We start from the raw sequence: 16422 nt of genomic DNA on the forward strand, positions 1-16422 counted from the left end.
TGATATTCCTCAATATCATAAAAGACATCTACGAAAAAACCTAAACCTACTGTTATACTGAGTGGTGAAAGACCAGATGATTTCCCCATAAGATCAGGGTCAAGGCAAGAATGTCTACTCTCACCACTTCTACTCCTATTCAACACAGGACTGAAAGAAAGTCTTAGGAGTAAGTGCAGTCGAGTAAAAAAATATATAAAGGGGAAGGAGGAAGTAAAACAGTCTCTGTTCTCAGATGAAAGGATTGTCTATATAAAAATTAAACAGAATTTTAAAAATCCTAGAACTAGTAAGTTACGCAAGATTGCAAGAATAGGGTCAAAACACAAAAGACAATTGTATTTCAATGTGCTAGCAATATACATTGTATTCCAAAATTTTAATAAATAGCATTCTTTACAATAGCTCAAAAAATAAAAGAAATACTTAAGTATAAATCTAACAAAAATGTACAAGATCTGTATGCTAAAAACTACAAAATGATGACCAAAGAAATGAAAGAAAACCTAAATAAATGAAAAATATACTGTTGTTGGATTAGAAATTTCCACATGGTAAAGATGTCAGTTCTTCCCAAATTGACCTGTAGATTTAATACAATATCAATCTAAATCCTAGCAGGATTTTTTTTCTAGACATACCCAAGCTGATTTTTAAATTTATATGGAGTGGCTAAGGAAATAGAATAACTAAAACCACTTCAAAAAATAAGAATAAAGCTGCAAAAATCATACACACATCAACTTACTATAAAGTTATAAAGTCAATGTTGAATTAGTGAAGGGATAAAATACAGATCAATGGAGGTGCCTGGGTGGCTCAGATGGTTAAGCATCTGCCTTCGGCTCAGGTCATGGTTCCAGGGTCCTGGGATCAAGTTCCACATTGGTCTCCCTGCTCAGCGGGGAACCTGCTTCTCCCTCTGCCTCTCTCTCTCTGTCTCTTATGAATAAATAAATAAAATCTTTTAAAAATTAAAATAAAATATAAATCAATGGAACAGAAGACAGAATTCAGAAATATACTGATGCAAAAATGGTCATCTGATTTTTTTGATAAATATGCAAAAGCAATTCAACAGAACAGTGTAGTCTTTTCAACAAATGTTGGAACAACTTCTATCTATATTGAAAAAATATATAGCTCAGGCTAAACCTTTTATTTGGGTTCTTATTGTCTCAAAACAATAAGAAAACAATCCTGTTGAAAATAAGCAAAGCTATCAAAACCCATAACTTGTGTCAACCATGAAGAAAATATTATTTTATTTATATTATAATATTTATATTTATTATTATTATTTGTATTCAATATTTCAATTATTATTTGATACAATTAGCTCTAATTGGATCATAGATATAAAGTTAGAATGTAAAACTATAAATTTTTTTAGAAGAAAACTGGGAGAAAATCTTCATGACCTGGAGTTTTACAAGAAGTTCTTAGACATGACCCCCAAAACATGCTGCATATAGGGAAAAAATGATAAATTAGCCTTCATAAAATCGTAAAACTTTTGTTTTATGAAAAGTCACTGTTAAAAGAATGAAGAGACAAACTACAGACAGGGAAAAAAATATCTGTAAATCACATATTTGACAAAAGACTTGTCTCTATAACAATAAGAAAACAATCCTATTGAAAATAAGCAAAGCTATCAAAACCCATAACTCGTGTCAACCATGAGGAAAATATTAGACAAACCCAAATCGAGGAACATTGTACAAACTATCTGACTGGTGCCTCCCAAACTGACAAAGTTATCAAAAACAAGAAAAGATTGAGAAATGATCACTCTAGGGGAACTTAGGAGACAGGATTACTAAATATAATGTGGTATCCTAGATGGGATCCTTAAACAGAAAAAAAATATTAAGTAAAAATTGAGGAAATCTAATAATAATTTTAAAAACATATATTTATGTAGAAAAACAAAGGGATTTTTTTTTTTAAGGTTTTATTTATTTATTTGACAGAGACAGCGAGAGAGGGAACACAAGCAGGAGGAGTGGGAGAGGGAGAAGCAGGCTTCCCGCAGAGCAGTGAGCCCGATGCGGGGCTCCATCCCAGGACCCTGGGATCATGACCTGAGCTGAAGGCAGATGCCCAACGACTGAGCCACCCAGGTGCCCCAAAACAAAGGGATTTAATGAAATAAAAAATATATATGCTCTAACAACAACAACAACAAAAAAAAACAAGAATAAACTTTAAAAAAGGAATGTACAAGTCCTATATGAAAAAAACTTCAGAGCACTTTTAAAGGTCACAGGGAAGTTTTCTAAATTTGGAGAAAAACCAACATTCTTGGAAACACTCCACATCATAAAGATGCTAAATCTCTCTAAGTTAATGTATAATATTAGTATTGCAGTAAAAATACCAACAGTTTTTTGTTGTTGTTGTTATTTTTGATATTTTTTCCTAGAGATGACTTACTGGCAAGGTGATTCTAACAAAAATATGGAAAATAAGCAAATACAAATTGTCTTTTAAAAGTGTAATAAGCTATAGCATATCTTGTTATTAGCACTAGTAGTAGTGTTTAAAATCTCAAATATTTGAACACAGTGGTTAATGACTAAACAGACCAAAAGAACAGAATGGAGAGTTTAGAAATAGATCCAACCATTGGAATTCAGTATTTGATAAAATGACATCTCAAATCTATGATGAAAATACGTACTGTTCAATAAATAATACTGTGTCCCTCTAGAAAAAATAAAATTGGATCCAACCCTCTTTCTGTCCATAAACCAGAATACATTCCAAGTTGATGACTTTTTTACTTAAATGTAAAATAATTGGAACTATAAAAATGTTGTAGGAAAACATGGATTAATTTCTTACAACCTTGGACGGGGAAGATCTTTATAACTATGCCTCAAAATTCCAAAGCCATAAAGACAAAGATTATTAAAGTGGTATATAAAAGTCCAAAGTCTACAAAGAAAAAACACCAAAAGAAAAATCAAAAGAAGTTACGTGGGAAATTATTGCATCTCAGACACCAGCACACTATTAAGTTCTATAATATAAAAAGAGCATGCAGAAGCAAGAAGAAAAAGACCAACAATGCAACAGAAGAGTAAGCCAAGGATATGACTAAATAAATACAAGAGATTCTTTTTTTCTTTTTTAAGATTTCATTTATTTATTTGAGAGAGAGAGAGAACACTCATGAGAGGAGAGGGGCACAAGGAGAGGGAGAATGAATCTGAAGCAGACTCCCCACTGAGTGCAGAGCCTGACACAGGGCTCAATCTGAAACTGAGAGTCCTGAAACTAAGAGTCAGAAGCTTAACTGACTGAGCCACCCAGGTGCCCCAATACAAGTGATTCTTAAACAAATGAAAAGTTTAGCATTAAAGATAATAAGGAAAATGCTAATTAAAACTACACAGAAATGTCATTTGTCATATATCAAATTGACAAAACTGTAAAATTTTGGTAGCATTTTGAGCTGTCAAAGCTATAAGAAAATAGGTACTATCTGATATTTCTAATGGAAGTATATATTTAAAACCCCCCTGTGAAGTTTAGGTTAGCAGCTATCTATCAAATTTACAAATGTACTGTCCCCTTTGACCCAGCACTTCCACGTTTGGGAATTTATCCTGTATATCCACTTACACACACGTATGTAAAGTCATCAGTTGCAGTAATGTTTGTAAAAGCAAAAAATTAGAAATATCACCTGGAGACATTAGCATGAACTCATGTTTAATTTAAGATAGATACAGATGTATAGTTGTATGTCAAGTTTACACACATATACTTCTTAGCTCTGTCCACAGAGAGGGCCTAGAAGCAGTGACAGTATTAATGAGCATGCCCAGGAACCAGGTCTTGGTTTATAATTTAGTTCTCCAATAAAAAGAACCAGGGCTCCTTAGAGAAATGGCTGATTGTAGACCTGGAGCAGGGAACATAGATGAGCCTGGGGCATATTGTGGTGGCTAAGAGTAAGTGCTCAAAAAATCAAAATGATGGTGGTATGTCAATGGAATAGAAAAGCTAACTAAAAAGCTTCCAATGTCTAAAGTTGGAACAATTTGAACAAAATAACATAGTATATTGAATTATAGTCCAAAGTATAAAATTAACATCCACAAATCCTTACTGATACAAATTAATGATTTGTATAAATAATCAACTGGGTAAAATACAAATCTCCCATACAGAATTCCTAATAATTTATGTAGATAATTCACCCTCAAGAAGTTAAAGCACAATTCTTCACCCTTTCAGTATGGACTACACAGTGACTTTCTTTCAAAGAGGACAGTATGGGAAGGGGGAAAAAGTGGAACTCTACAGTAGAGAACCCAAATAAATACTGTCTCAGTCAGGTGACTAAAGCTAGCAACATTAATGAAGAGCCATGTCGAATATCATATGCCCTTGATATAATGTGATAAGAATGGCACTGTGGTCTTCCTCCCCAAAATCATTAACTCCTGTCTAATCATGAGAAAAATATTAGACAAACCGAAATTGAAGGACTTACTACAAAATATCCAACTCGTACCTCTCAAAACTGCCAAGGCTTTCAAAACCAGGGCAAGTCTGAGAAGCCCTGAATCTAAGGAGACATGATGACTGAATGTAATGTGGTAACCTGGATGGGATCTTAGGACAGAAAAAAAGACTTTAATAAAAACTAAAAACTAAAAAAATCCAAAGAAAGTATGAACTTAGACAATAATAAAGTATCAATATTTGTTCATTGGTTGTGCCAAATGTACCATAGCAATGTTAGCAATATGGGAAACTGGGGTATATGGGAACTCTCTGTGATATTTTTGAAAATTTTCTGTCAAGCTAAAACTACTCTGACATTAAAAGTTTATCAATAGGGAATAACTCATCCCTAACATGGAATACTATGCAGCTGTAAAAAGAAAAGAGTGAGGACATTTTCTGGGTATTGTATGGGGAATTGTATATTGTTATTGAGTAAAGAAACGTGTAGAATTGTGTGCTTTTGTTTATGAAAGACAAACATGAGAATTTATGTTTTTGTTACATATACAAAGAAATACGGGGTGCCTGGGTGGCTCAGTCGTTAAGCGTCTGCCTTCGGCTCAGGTCATGATCTCAGGGTCCTGGGATCGAGCCCCTCATCATGCTCCCTGCTCAGTGGGGAGCCTGCTTCTCCCTCTCCCACTCCCCCTGCTTGTGTTCCCTCTCTTGCTGTGTCTCTGTCAAATAAATAAAATCTTAAAAAAAAAAAGAAATACTAGGAAAACACAGGTAAAAAACTAATAAAAACTTTCCATAGGTATCTAAAATATATAAAGAACTCCTACAACTCAATAGAACAAAAATAAATAACCCAATTTAAAAATAGGCAAAAGACTTGAATAGATATTTCTCCAAGGAAGATATTCAAAAGGCTAATAGATTCATGAAAAGATCACTAGTCATTAAGGAAATGCCAGTTCAAACCACAGTGAAATCTCACCCCATGCCTGTTAGAGTGGCCATCATCAAAAACAAGAGATAACGAATGCTGGCATGGATGTGAAAAAAGGGAACCCTTGTGCACTGTTGGTGGGATTGTAAACTGGGTACAAACACTATGGAAAACAGTAGGAAGTTTCCTCAAAAAATAAAAATAGAACAACCATATTATCTGGCAATCTAACTTCTGGGAGTATATCCAAAGGGAACCACAACACTAACTCAAAAAGATATCTGTACCCCCATGTTGGCATTATTTATAATAGCCAAGATATGGAAACAACCTAAGTGTCTATTGACGAATGAGTGAATAAAGAAGTTGTGGTGTATATATAACAGTGGAATGTTATTCATCCATAAAAACCAAAGAAATCCTACCATTTGTGACAACATGGATGGAACTTGAAGGCATTATGCTAAATGAAATACGTCAGGCAGAGAAAGACAAATACTGTATAATCATACTTACATGTGGAATTTAAAACAAACAAACAAAAGAAACAAAACACCAAACCTATAGAAAAGGAGATCAGACTTGTGGTTACCAGCAGTGGAAGGTGGTCAAGTTACAGACTTCCAGTTACAAGATAAATACTAGGGATGTGATGAACATGATGACTACAGTTAACACCACTGTGTGATATATAGGAAGGTTGTTAAGAGAGTAAATCCTGAGTTCTCATCACAAGGAAAAATTTTTTTTCCTTTCTTTCCTTTCTTTTCTTTTTATTGTATCTATATGAGATGGACGTTAGCTAAACCCATTGCAGCAATCATTTCACAATAAATCATGCTGTGTGCCTTAAACTTACACAGTGACATATGTCAATTATTTCTCAATAACAGTGGGGAAAAATTTTCTGTAGGGAAGGGTGTGGGAACTGGGCATGTGTGCAACAAAGGTTGAGGAAGTCTTTTCACAATATATCTTCACATATGGTTTTTGAACCATGTGAATATATCACCTATGCAAAAATTAAATTGTAAAAAAGAAAATATGACATGAAGAGTCCTATGCTTTGCAACCTTTTAGCTGAGTGTTCACAAACTAGAAACAGAATAAAGAGAAGTAAAACATTTTCATGAATCTTACATTCCAAATTTGACAAGATATTTCCATTTTAAATTTTTTCCATAACTTACAACTGACTTGAAAATATTTCTTTTGCATTAAATTTTATATTGTTGATATCAGTTAAAAAATGAATTTTAAAAACTTGAGCAGGATCCATCCAGCTACTCATAAACTAGGAGAGAGTGAAAGTACATATGTAAAACCTAACAAAAAAAAAAAAAAAAAAAAGCCAGGAATCTAGTTTTTTCTTTTGGCAGGAAAAAAAAAAAAATCCTCCTAAACCTTTAAACCTAACAAAGTTATAACTATCATCGGGAAAGAATATAATTTTAGCCAAGCATGCCAGAGAAGGAGGTAAAGTCTGTTTATACTTAAACTAAGAGGTGGTAGTGGCCTGAGCCCACAGTGAACATTCCCATCCAGCAACATTTTAATAGAACAAGCACTGAAGAACATAGCTGGGGCTGTTAGCTGTAGCATGGTTGCCCACTAATAAAATTCTAGTGAGGGAACTGCATTTTCTGATGCAGTTTCTGATCTGTTCCTTGTCTCAAACTTGTGCTACAAGGCATACTGCAGACAGCCCACCTGGAATCAGAGTGGATCAAACTAAAAGAGTATGCAACATAGAAAATACACATTTTGGGGAGCCTGCGTGGCACGGTCGGTTGAGCAACTGACTCTTGGTTTCCACTTAGGTCCTGATCTCAGTATCCTGAGATCAAGCCCCAGGTCGGGCTCCACGCTCAGCATGGAGTCTGCTTGAAGATTCTCTGTCTCCCTCTGCTCCTCCTGCTCCTGTTCTCTCTCTCTCTCAAATAAATAAATAAATCTTTAAACAAACAAACAAACAAAAAAACAGTATTGATTTTGGGGTCTAGTTTTTCCAGAGCCTGACTGAGGGCAAGCTGGAGGATTGGGTATTTGACCTCTGTCCAGGTCCATGGGCCTAGATTTATTTCCCTGTATATAACATGACTATTAGCAAATAACCATAGAATACTTTTTAGTTCTATGAAATTGACTGTTTTCCCCTAAATAGGAATGATAATAATAGGTAACACTTGGGTAGGATTAACTTGTGCCAGTCACAGTGCATTTGCTTTCCAAATTCTGTCTCGTTTAATTCACACACAACCTTGAAATAGTTCTATTATTCTCCCCATTTTAAAAATGAGAAAAATAAATGAGATTTAGAAAGATTAAATAATTTCTTAAAGTCACAAGCATCAGCCCCAGTGAGAACTCACCCTCCCTACTACTATATCAAATGTTGCCAGATTTAGGCTGATTCTAAAAAGCACTACACATACATAATATACGAGCATACATATCATTTCAGTTTCCCAAGTATTTGGCATGCATGTCTTATTTAATCCTCACAACAGCACTATAATTTTGAAAATTGATCTTATTCTCATTTATAGATATAGAAAACGAAACTCAGATCACCTAGCTAGTCAGTAGCAGTTATAAGGTACTATCTTAAGTCTTCCAACTAATTATGTCTAGCATGTTCTTTCATTACCCTAAATTTTCAAAGATAAATTTTATTTCTAACAGCCCTTACTATTTAAATGGTTTAATCTTTCATATTTTAATCACATCACTAAATGTGATTTTTAAAAGAGCAAATATTTCAGTTAGATAAGTGAAATGATAACTTTCTTATTTTTAAAGCCGTTATCTATAGAAAGACATTAGACATAGAAAAACAGTTTTAAGGTGTCAATTATATTTCAACATAAGGAAATAGTCATATAAATGTATTTTTGTGCTTGATAAGTGTAATTACATCTAGAATTATAATCAATTATCTAAGAATTTCTTTTTTCTCTGCATCTCTAATTAATACTATTTTAGTAATAAAATGATTCAGATTTTTAATCCATTCATTTTTTTATTTTATTATGTTATGTTAATCACCATACATTACATCATTAGTTTTTGATGTAGTGTTCCATGATTCATTGTTTGTGTATAACACCCAGTGCTCCATTCAATACGTGCCCTCTTTAATACCTACATCACCAGGCTAACCCATCCCCCATCCCCCTCCCCTCTAGAACCCTCAGTTTGTTTCTCAGAGTCCATCGTCTCTCATGGTTCGTCTCCCCCTCCGATTTCCCCCCTTTCATTTTTCCCTTCCTACTATCTTCTTCTTTTTCTTAACATATAATGTGTTATTTGTTTCAGAGGTACAGGTCTGTGATTCAACAGTCTTACAAAATTCACAGCGCTCACCATAGCACATACCCTCCCCAATGTCTATCACCCAGCCACCCCATCCCTCCCACCCCATTCGTTTTTGAATTGCTTTTATCCAACAGATATTTCATTTCTGAAGTTATCCTAAGAAAGTTTCAAAAGAAGTTTATCATAGGAAAAGAAATATACAATAATAATTGAGCTCCCCTTAGAATGATATAGGAAAGCCCATTTATCCAGCAATAATTCGTGTATCTGACATATATAAAAGATGATCTGGAGGGTGAAAAAGGGACCAATTGCCATCCATTAAACCAGTTTTTAATTGTTATGTAGTTTGCTTCATTCTAATTCCTACAGATAGAAAAGAATCTAGAAGAAACAAATTGCAAATTAGTGTTTATAGTGTCTTCCTATAATTTTTAATTGCTTTACTGTGATTTTATCAGTAATCTGGGGTCATAACACATCCCAGAGTAAAAGAGTTGTTGTGTAACCGGAAGCTCTGTCCAACAATCAGCTTATGTTCTCATAAATCCTGTGCATTACCACCTCTTGCTGCCCTGAAAAATTCACTCCATTAGCAAGAAGTGGAAAGTTGACTGATGGTTTCCTGAGAGAGACCGAGGTTTGATTGGGACTGACTGGGCAGGTGGGGCTCACGTGGAACAGCACAGTGCTCCCCAGAGCCTTCCTCCAGGCCCCAAGCTGACACCTCTTCCAAGAAGCTGGTGCAACCTCGTCTTTGCTAGAGACTTTCAGCTCTCCACCTCCAGACTCTTCAGTTTTACCTCTACACTCGTCACCTGTCAGTGTGCGTGGTGTGTGTGAGGTAATATTTTGCCTGACACAAGTAAAAATGAGCATAATTAAATAGAAAAAGAAGATGGAAGTTCCTGTTTGTATTATAGATGCTATAAATGTTAAGTCTAAGGCTCTTGACATTTATCTACTTTTTTTTCAACTGGACATATGCCATACAAGATACTTTTGCTTTTTTGTTTGTTTTTAGTTGCAAGAAAAGATACCACAATCATTGACTTGTTTATTTTTGGTAATGGTGGCAAAGTGGTGTCAGCGTCACTCGGTGCTGTCATCTGGCTCTCACCACCACCACCACGCATACATTTGAGAAACAGCTTACATAAGTTATAAGTCTGTAGCTTGGAAAAGAAAAAAAAATATCTTGATGTTTTACATAAAAATACATATTTCTGGCATCTATTGAAAATCTTCAGTCCCAAATTCCCACATGTTAACAATCAGCCAAAGCCAAGTGTTGGTTGACTCTGTTCTTTTACATTTTCAGTTCTAAGTTCAACTCTCCTGTCTATAGTAACTGAATCTACCATGTAGGTCTTCCTCACCAACTAATCTAAACAACTTTTGTGTCATTTCTGTATATGCTCTTGTTCTAAGATCATTAAAAAGTATATTTTCCATTTTAAAGTAATTTTTAGGTAGATTTTAAATTATCTTTGCATCTTAAAATGGAAACAAATCTTTAGACAATTGTGTAGCGTTACAGTAATTTACAATTGTTGGGTGTGTCAGCTGCTATTCTTTTACACAAAATGTAATTATTAACTTATTAAAAAACATTGCTATTACCATTGTCCTCACAAATATTGAAAAAGTAAATATTTGCACATTTAAGGACATCTTGGATTATTTTGTTCCCAAAACATCTATCAAAATAATGCTTAAGCTCTGGATCTTATTTTAGCACTGCATATGTCCTTGGAAGACAGCATAAAATGGCTTGGAGAAGTTATGGCTGAAATAGGACCATCCCATTCACAGAAAAATGAGGAATGGAATGTCTTTAATATAAAACAAGCCAATGCTGTCATCGATTACTTAAAAATCAGGTATGGATTTTTTTTTCAGTAGCATTTGTTTTCATTTCATTATCTTTTACAAAATGTCTATTAAATAGAAATGAATTCAAATTTTAGACATTTACAGAATTTATGCTGTAATTAACCCAGCCAATAATGAGATAATATTAAAATTTTTCATCCAATAAATAAAATTCAGGACATTGAGTTTTTGGCTAACCTTCCATTCTTAAAAAAAGGTTTGTATTTGACAAGTACAATTTCATCTAGAATTATCCAAAAATTTCTTTTTTCTCTGAATCTCTAATTAATATCATTTTATTAACAAAATTATTCTTTCAGATTAATCAGACTTGGTTACAATAGACTATATTTTAGTAGTTGGCCTTGAAATCAAAATTTTACATTTTAGAATAACAGTCATTTCCATTTAAAGATTTATTTTAAATGTTTTGTATTAGAAATTAAAGAGATTTATGTGCAAGCTTCCTCAAGTTTATTATTTGCCCTGAAATATTTTGTAGTATTGATCAATTAAACTCATTAAGTTTCTCTTTATGCTTAGAAAATGATGGTGAATGGAAGGAAAGTATTTTTATTACAGTGATTCTTCATTGGTGAACTAAGAAATCTGTCTTTTTATATAATCTGTCACAAGGTCTGCATTAGGGCATGCATCTCTCCCAAGGGACATTTTTAGAGTTTGCAAATATTTAAACAAGAGTTGGTAAAAATATTTTTTTGCCTAACTAAAAGCTTCTGCAGAATATCTTTTTTCCTTCATTATTATATACTGCAGTGTTTTCCAATTTTAAATTTTAGAATTCCAAAATAAAGGGTGCTGCATGATGTCCTAGACATGCTCATAATTTGCTTGACAAGGATCCTGGCTGTAGTCTGGAAGCTTTTTAAATATTAACTTGTTTAATTTGATAATGCTTATATACTGGTTTCTGGCATGAATTAATAATAGTATATGATATAATATGTTTTTATATGATAGCACTTGATATAATTTTATTTCTTAATATAAAACATATACCTCCAAATGTGTGTCTCTCACTAAAAGCTACAGTACTCTTCATATCAATTAGAATAAAGCAAGGTCCTTGCGTGGGAGGAAGGAAGGGAGTGGAAATCCAGAATTGGAGAACCCGTTCCCCAAGGTCTTTCTGCCCATCAGAATCACTGGGTGAGGGGAATTCTCTGCACATTTGTATAGCATCCTTCTTTCCCTCCTTTATCTATTTGAGACCACCAGGTCTCTCTTTGAAGAACACATTATATCTGAGCTCTAAGCTCCGGAGGTTTATAATAGGCACCAGGACTGATAGTTAACCATAAGAGCTAAACCCATGCAGGCACCCTAATCACACCTTCTAGGTGGTGAAAGATGGCACTTCTTTTCTCTTTTGTCTTGTCTCTCTGGACAAACACTCATCAGTGAATTTCTTGACATTTCATTTCAGAAAATGATTAAGTTAGGAAGGGATGTCAGTGTTAGTCACCATTGAACGTTTACCTGGGTAACTTTACTTACCAAAAATTTCTGGTCTCATTTCTAAAAACAACAACAAAAAAGTAATTTTTGAAAGATTACTAATCTCCCATGTAAAGTAAATGAGAACTATTTTTGATGCATTAAATCTTCATATTGTGATTTCAAAGATATTGTACATTTTAAATGCATCTGTTACAGAAAATAAAATATCAGTTAGTATGATATCTAGAATTGATACTGAAATTGTGTAAAGAAAAGTGTCCTTTTCTACAATTCCTATTTAGAATGACTCATAGGTCCACAAATATAAATTTAATGGCAATTAAATCATATAATATTTTTCATTTTAATGACTACAAAGAAGTTTTATAAATATGAAGCTAACTCAATTGTTGAAAGTATAAGCATGTTTCAATTTAATCTGATATTAAATTTACTCAACCAGTGAAAGCCCTCATCAATTTAGGGAGAGTAGTTTTTAGAATATGACCTATAGCACATGAAACTTAACTGGCAATAAGATTAAAATTTTATTCGATACTGTTAATAGGATCTAAATTGTATATTCCATCATGTGTCTGTGATTTGAAAAAAAAACTAATATCAAAACTCCTCTCTAACACTGCTGTAAGTACTGACCAATCTACTCATGCAATATATACATTGATATATTTTATGTAATATATACTAATATACATGCTACTGCAGCTTTCCAATATAAGACATCATTTAGATATATCTGGTCCACATACGCTTCTGTCATTGTGTATTCTACCTCTTCCTTGGGAATTAGGTGAAGGTAATGTGCACAGGCATTTACTCAATATAAGAAAATCAAAACTGTCCCTCTGTGCACAACAGGGTATCCTACTTCCTGGCATGGAGCCCAGATGTCTTGACCCATTTTATTTCTCCCTTTGATTTAGAACTAAGACAAGTTGTTTGACAAAATAGTCTAGGGGCTTGAGTCAGCTGGAAGTCTTCCTAGCAAAGGAAGGAGGAAATGTATTCCCATAGCAGAGGTGTCACTTTGTTCCCATAGGAAGTCATCTAATAGTTCCTTGCTAAAGTTAGAGAACCTCAACCAATATGGGGACCAGAGTGAGGCAATGGAGGCAACTTGACCTGGCCCTGAAAAATGCTTCCTCCTTAGGTGTCCCCCTCCCCTCATCTGTTTTACCCTAGTCCTGGCCTTGCCCCAGCTTGCATCTTTGACCACTGCATCCAAGTCATGAATTTTATTTTCATTGTAAGAAGAGAATTTCCCTTTTGGCTGAGACAATCTAATTCCTATATGTAATGAGGAGAATAAGGCTGAAAGATTATAAAATTGCAGGAAGGAAGATTTATGAATTAACTTCTTTGTGTAACATGAGATGGAAGGAAAATTTTAGACTAATTCACTGAGAGGAAGCCAAGTTATTTCCAAATACTCTATAGTCTTTAATTTTTCTACTAAAAATCAGTTATTGCCAGTGTAATATTTTTAACCTTAAAGCTTTCTCTAGGTAAGCGATGTAAGGGAAGGAGAACTTGAATTTATTTTGCTTCATTGAACCATCAAACTTCACTAATCTTGATGTATTTTCTAGCCAATAAATCAAAGTAATGTCAAAAGCTAAGTTAGTTTTCTGAGTGTTGATGAGTAATTTGAATATACGAGGTTTTTTTTAAAAAAACAAACAAACATGACTGAGTCTGCATACCCATCACTTTTTAATGGATTGTGTTAATAGTGAAATCAACTGCTGATATAACAGAGAGACCCATCTGCCTGAGGATTTCTTCATTGATTTCAAATGAATTGAAACTTTGATCCATTACAGCATTCAGGAGAAGCCATTATTATACATGCTCTGTAGCTACATTTTGCAATGTTAATTTCTCAGTTACATTAAAATCAATTTTCTTAAATAGCAAAAGGCATCAGAGTGAAAGAGAAACCACTAAGACAATTTTTTTGTTCTTGGGCATTTTGCTGTATTATGAGTCTATTAATTTTCCCAACCAGCAGGAAGAGAATTAGAAAAATTCAAATATCACAAACAGGATATTAGAAATCAGCCCTTCAGTAAATTTTTAACTCTCAATAATACATCGCTGAGATCTTTAAACTTACTAGAAAAACTTGTTTTAAGACTCGTATCCTTTAGCTCATCACAGTTTTTATACACTGACCACCTAGTCTTTGGGTAGAAACTGAAGAAATTATCTTTCTTAAATTAATTCCTCTCTTTGACATGTGATCAAATATTCTACAAGAAAACCAGACAACTTCTAAATGGATTTCAATTCATGTTGCAGCATTTTCAGGTGTTATCAGAGATTAATTTAATCTTGAAACAGTTTGAGAACATGAGAAGTAATTGATATGGAAGTAGATTATAGAATTCGGTGCCATTCATTCCAGGGGAAATTGACTCCAGTTTGAAGCAAAACATGAAATGTGAAATTTGGTGTTATTTAGAGGCAGTGCATTACTTCATTGTCAACCAAAACAAGTCATGATGCAATCTAATTGCTTCCTTTTCCCAAACCTATCCACTCATCACAGATTAATTTACCGATCTTATATTAGGTACTGTGTTATACTGTCAATGTCTCAAAAAAGTAAATCATTAGTTTCTCACCATTTCTGGACAATTCATTTGGAATAAAAGAGGTAGCTAACTCTATATTAGTGTTTAATGTCTTTCGCTTGGTCACTATGAACAACTTTCCTTTAATAAATACTCTTATTCATTTGTTTTCTTTCCTAAAATAAACTTATCAGAGTTGCACATTTATTTTGTATTTCAGCTTATTTCAACACTACAAGCTATATGAGTTTCTATTCTACTCTACCAGGGAAGAAATTGTGATAGGAACTGAGGTAAGTAATTTATCTAGATGGAACCAATTAAGCTGAATCACTTAATGCATGCTGATCAGCATCTGGATCTTTAACTGCTTAAAGCAACTTCTTGTCAAGATTACTCAAGTGTTAATATAACCAACTACTAGTTTGCAAAAAGAATAATTACATAAAGTGAGCTTTGGATTAAGAAAATAAGCTGTCTTTTGGCATTAAAAGCACTGTTAATCACATATACTTTATGTATTTATGGATTATTTGACAAAGCAAAATTGAATGGGTTATGTATGTCTTCATACAAAGAAAATTGGGAAAAGTGAGATAAATTAATTCAGTTAAATCTCTTCTAATTTCACATTTTTTTTCCAATCTACTCATTTTTTAAGGTCTAATTCAAATCCCACTTCCTCAGTGAAGCAAACCTTCCTTAATTCACAGCATCTCAAAGGAAGGGTTTAGACAAAGTCTTTAATCACATTCTGTTATTTTATTCTAGTTGATCTCTTTCTGGTGAATACTGGCTACTCTTACTACACCAATAAGCACATAACTATGCACTATCCTATATGGTTTTCTAATTATTTTTTGTGGATTAATATAGTCAACACAATTCAACTGTAATTTCCTTGAAGGCAAGGATGAGGTACTGTTTTTCTACCAAAGCATAGAGTATACTGCACCATAGTGGCCCCTCAATTAATACAATGTGATTCAGTGACGTTGAATACAATAACATTTCTGCAAAAAATGATCTACCTGAAGATACCTTGGAAGAGCTTTACATATTAATTACATATTCATAATTGCTATAAATTAATCCTGGGTAAGAAAACATCAGGGTGCCTGGGTGGCTCAGTTGGTTAAGCGACTGCCTTCGGCTCAGGTCATGATCCTGGAGTCCCTGGATCGAGTCCCGCATCGGGCTCCCTGCTCGGCGAGGAGCCTGCTTCTCCCTCTGACCCTCCCCGCTCTTATGTGCTCTCTCTCATTCTCTCTCTCTCAAATAAATAAATAAAATCTTAAAAAAAAAAAAAAAAGAAAAAGAAAACATCTTAAGGACACTAAAGATGCCATAAAAAGTGCTCCTCAGGTTCTCAACTACTGGAGGAGGCTATGTTGCCCAGAAGTATCAGACAGGACTTGCTATGGTCACAAACAGTGAATAAGGGTATATTTATGTGAGCTTTATAATTTTCTGATATTAAGTACCAGGTGGAGTGTGCCAACTTTCTGTCTGCCAGAGTGTTGTTATTCTGGAGTTTATAAAATGCTTACTTCATAAACATCTCAGTCACTGTTACTCATCCTCCATGTGGGTACTTGTTCTAATGCTGGCCTTTTAAGTGAATTGAAGGAAAACAAGGAGCCCTTTTTGCTTTTGACTTTCCTTAAAATTTCTTCTTTGTGGTCTCCTCATACTATATTTTAAATTAGATGTCACTTGACAGTTTTACTGAAAACATTTCCATTGGAGAAT

General features: G+C 33.9%; 1 protein-coding gene across 1 annotated transcript in view; it reads left to right on the top strand.

Annotated features, from left to right (window-relative positions):
* The window catches only part of LOC118020046 (ciliary-associated calcium-binding coiled-coil protein 1-like), a 130898-nt gene that overhangs the window by 23174 nt on the left and 91302 nt on the right, over positions 1–16422 (top strand). Inside the window, exons 4-5 of the mRNA XM_035019886.1 lie at positions 10476–10620; positions 14891–14963. Coding sequence (XP_034875777.1) covers positions 10476–10620; positions 14891–14963 — 218 coding nt within the window. The remainder of the gene's footprint in view (positions 1–10475; positions 10621–14890; positions 14964–16422) is intronic.

Source organism: Mirounga leonina, unplaced genomic scaffold (assembly GCF_011800145.1).
Source record: "Mirounga leonina isolate KUSES-001 unplaced genomic scaffold, KU_Mleo_1.0 Mir_109, whole genome shotgun sequence".
NCBI classification, from domain to species: Eukaryota; Metazoa; Chordata; class Mammalia; order Carnivora; family Phocidae; genus Mirounga; species Mirounga leonina.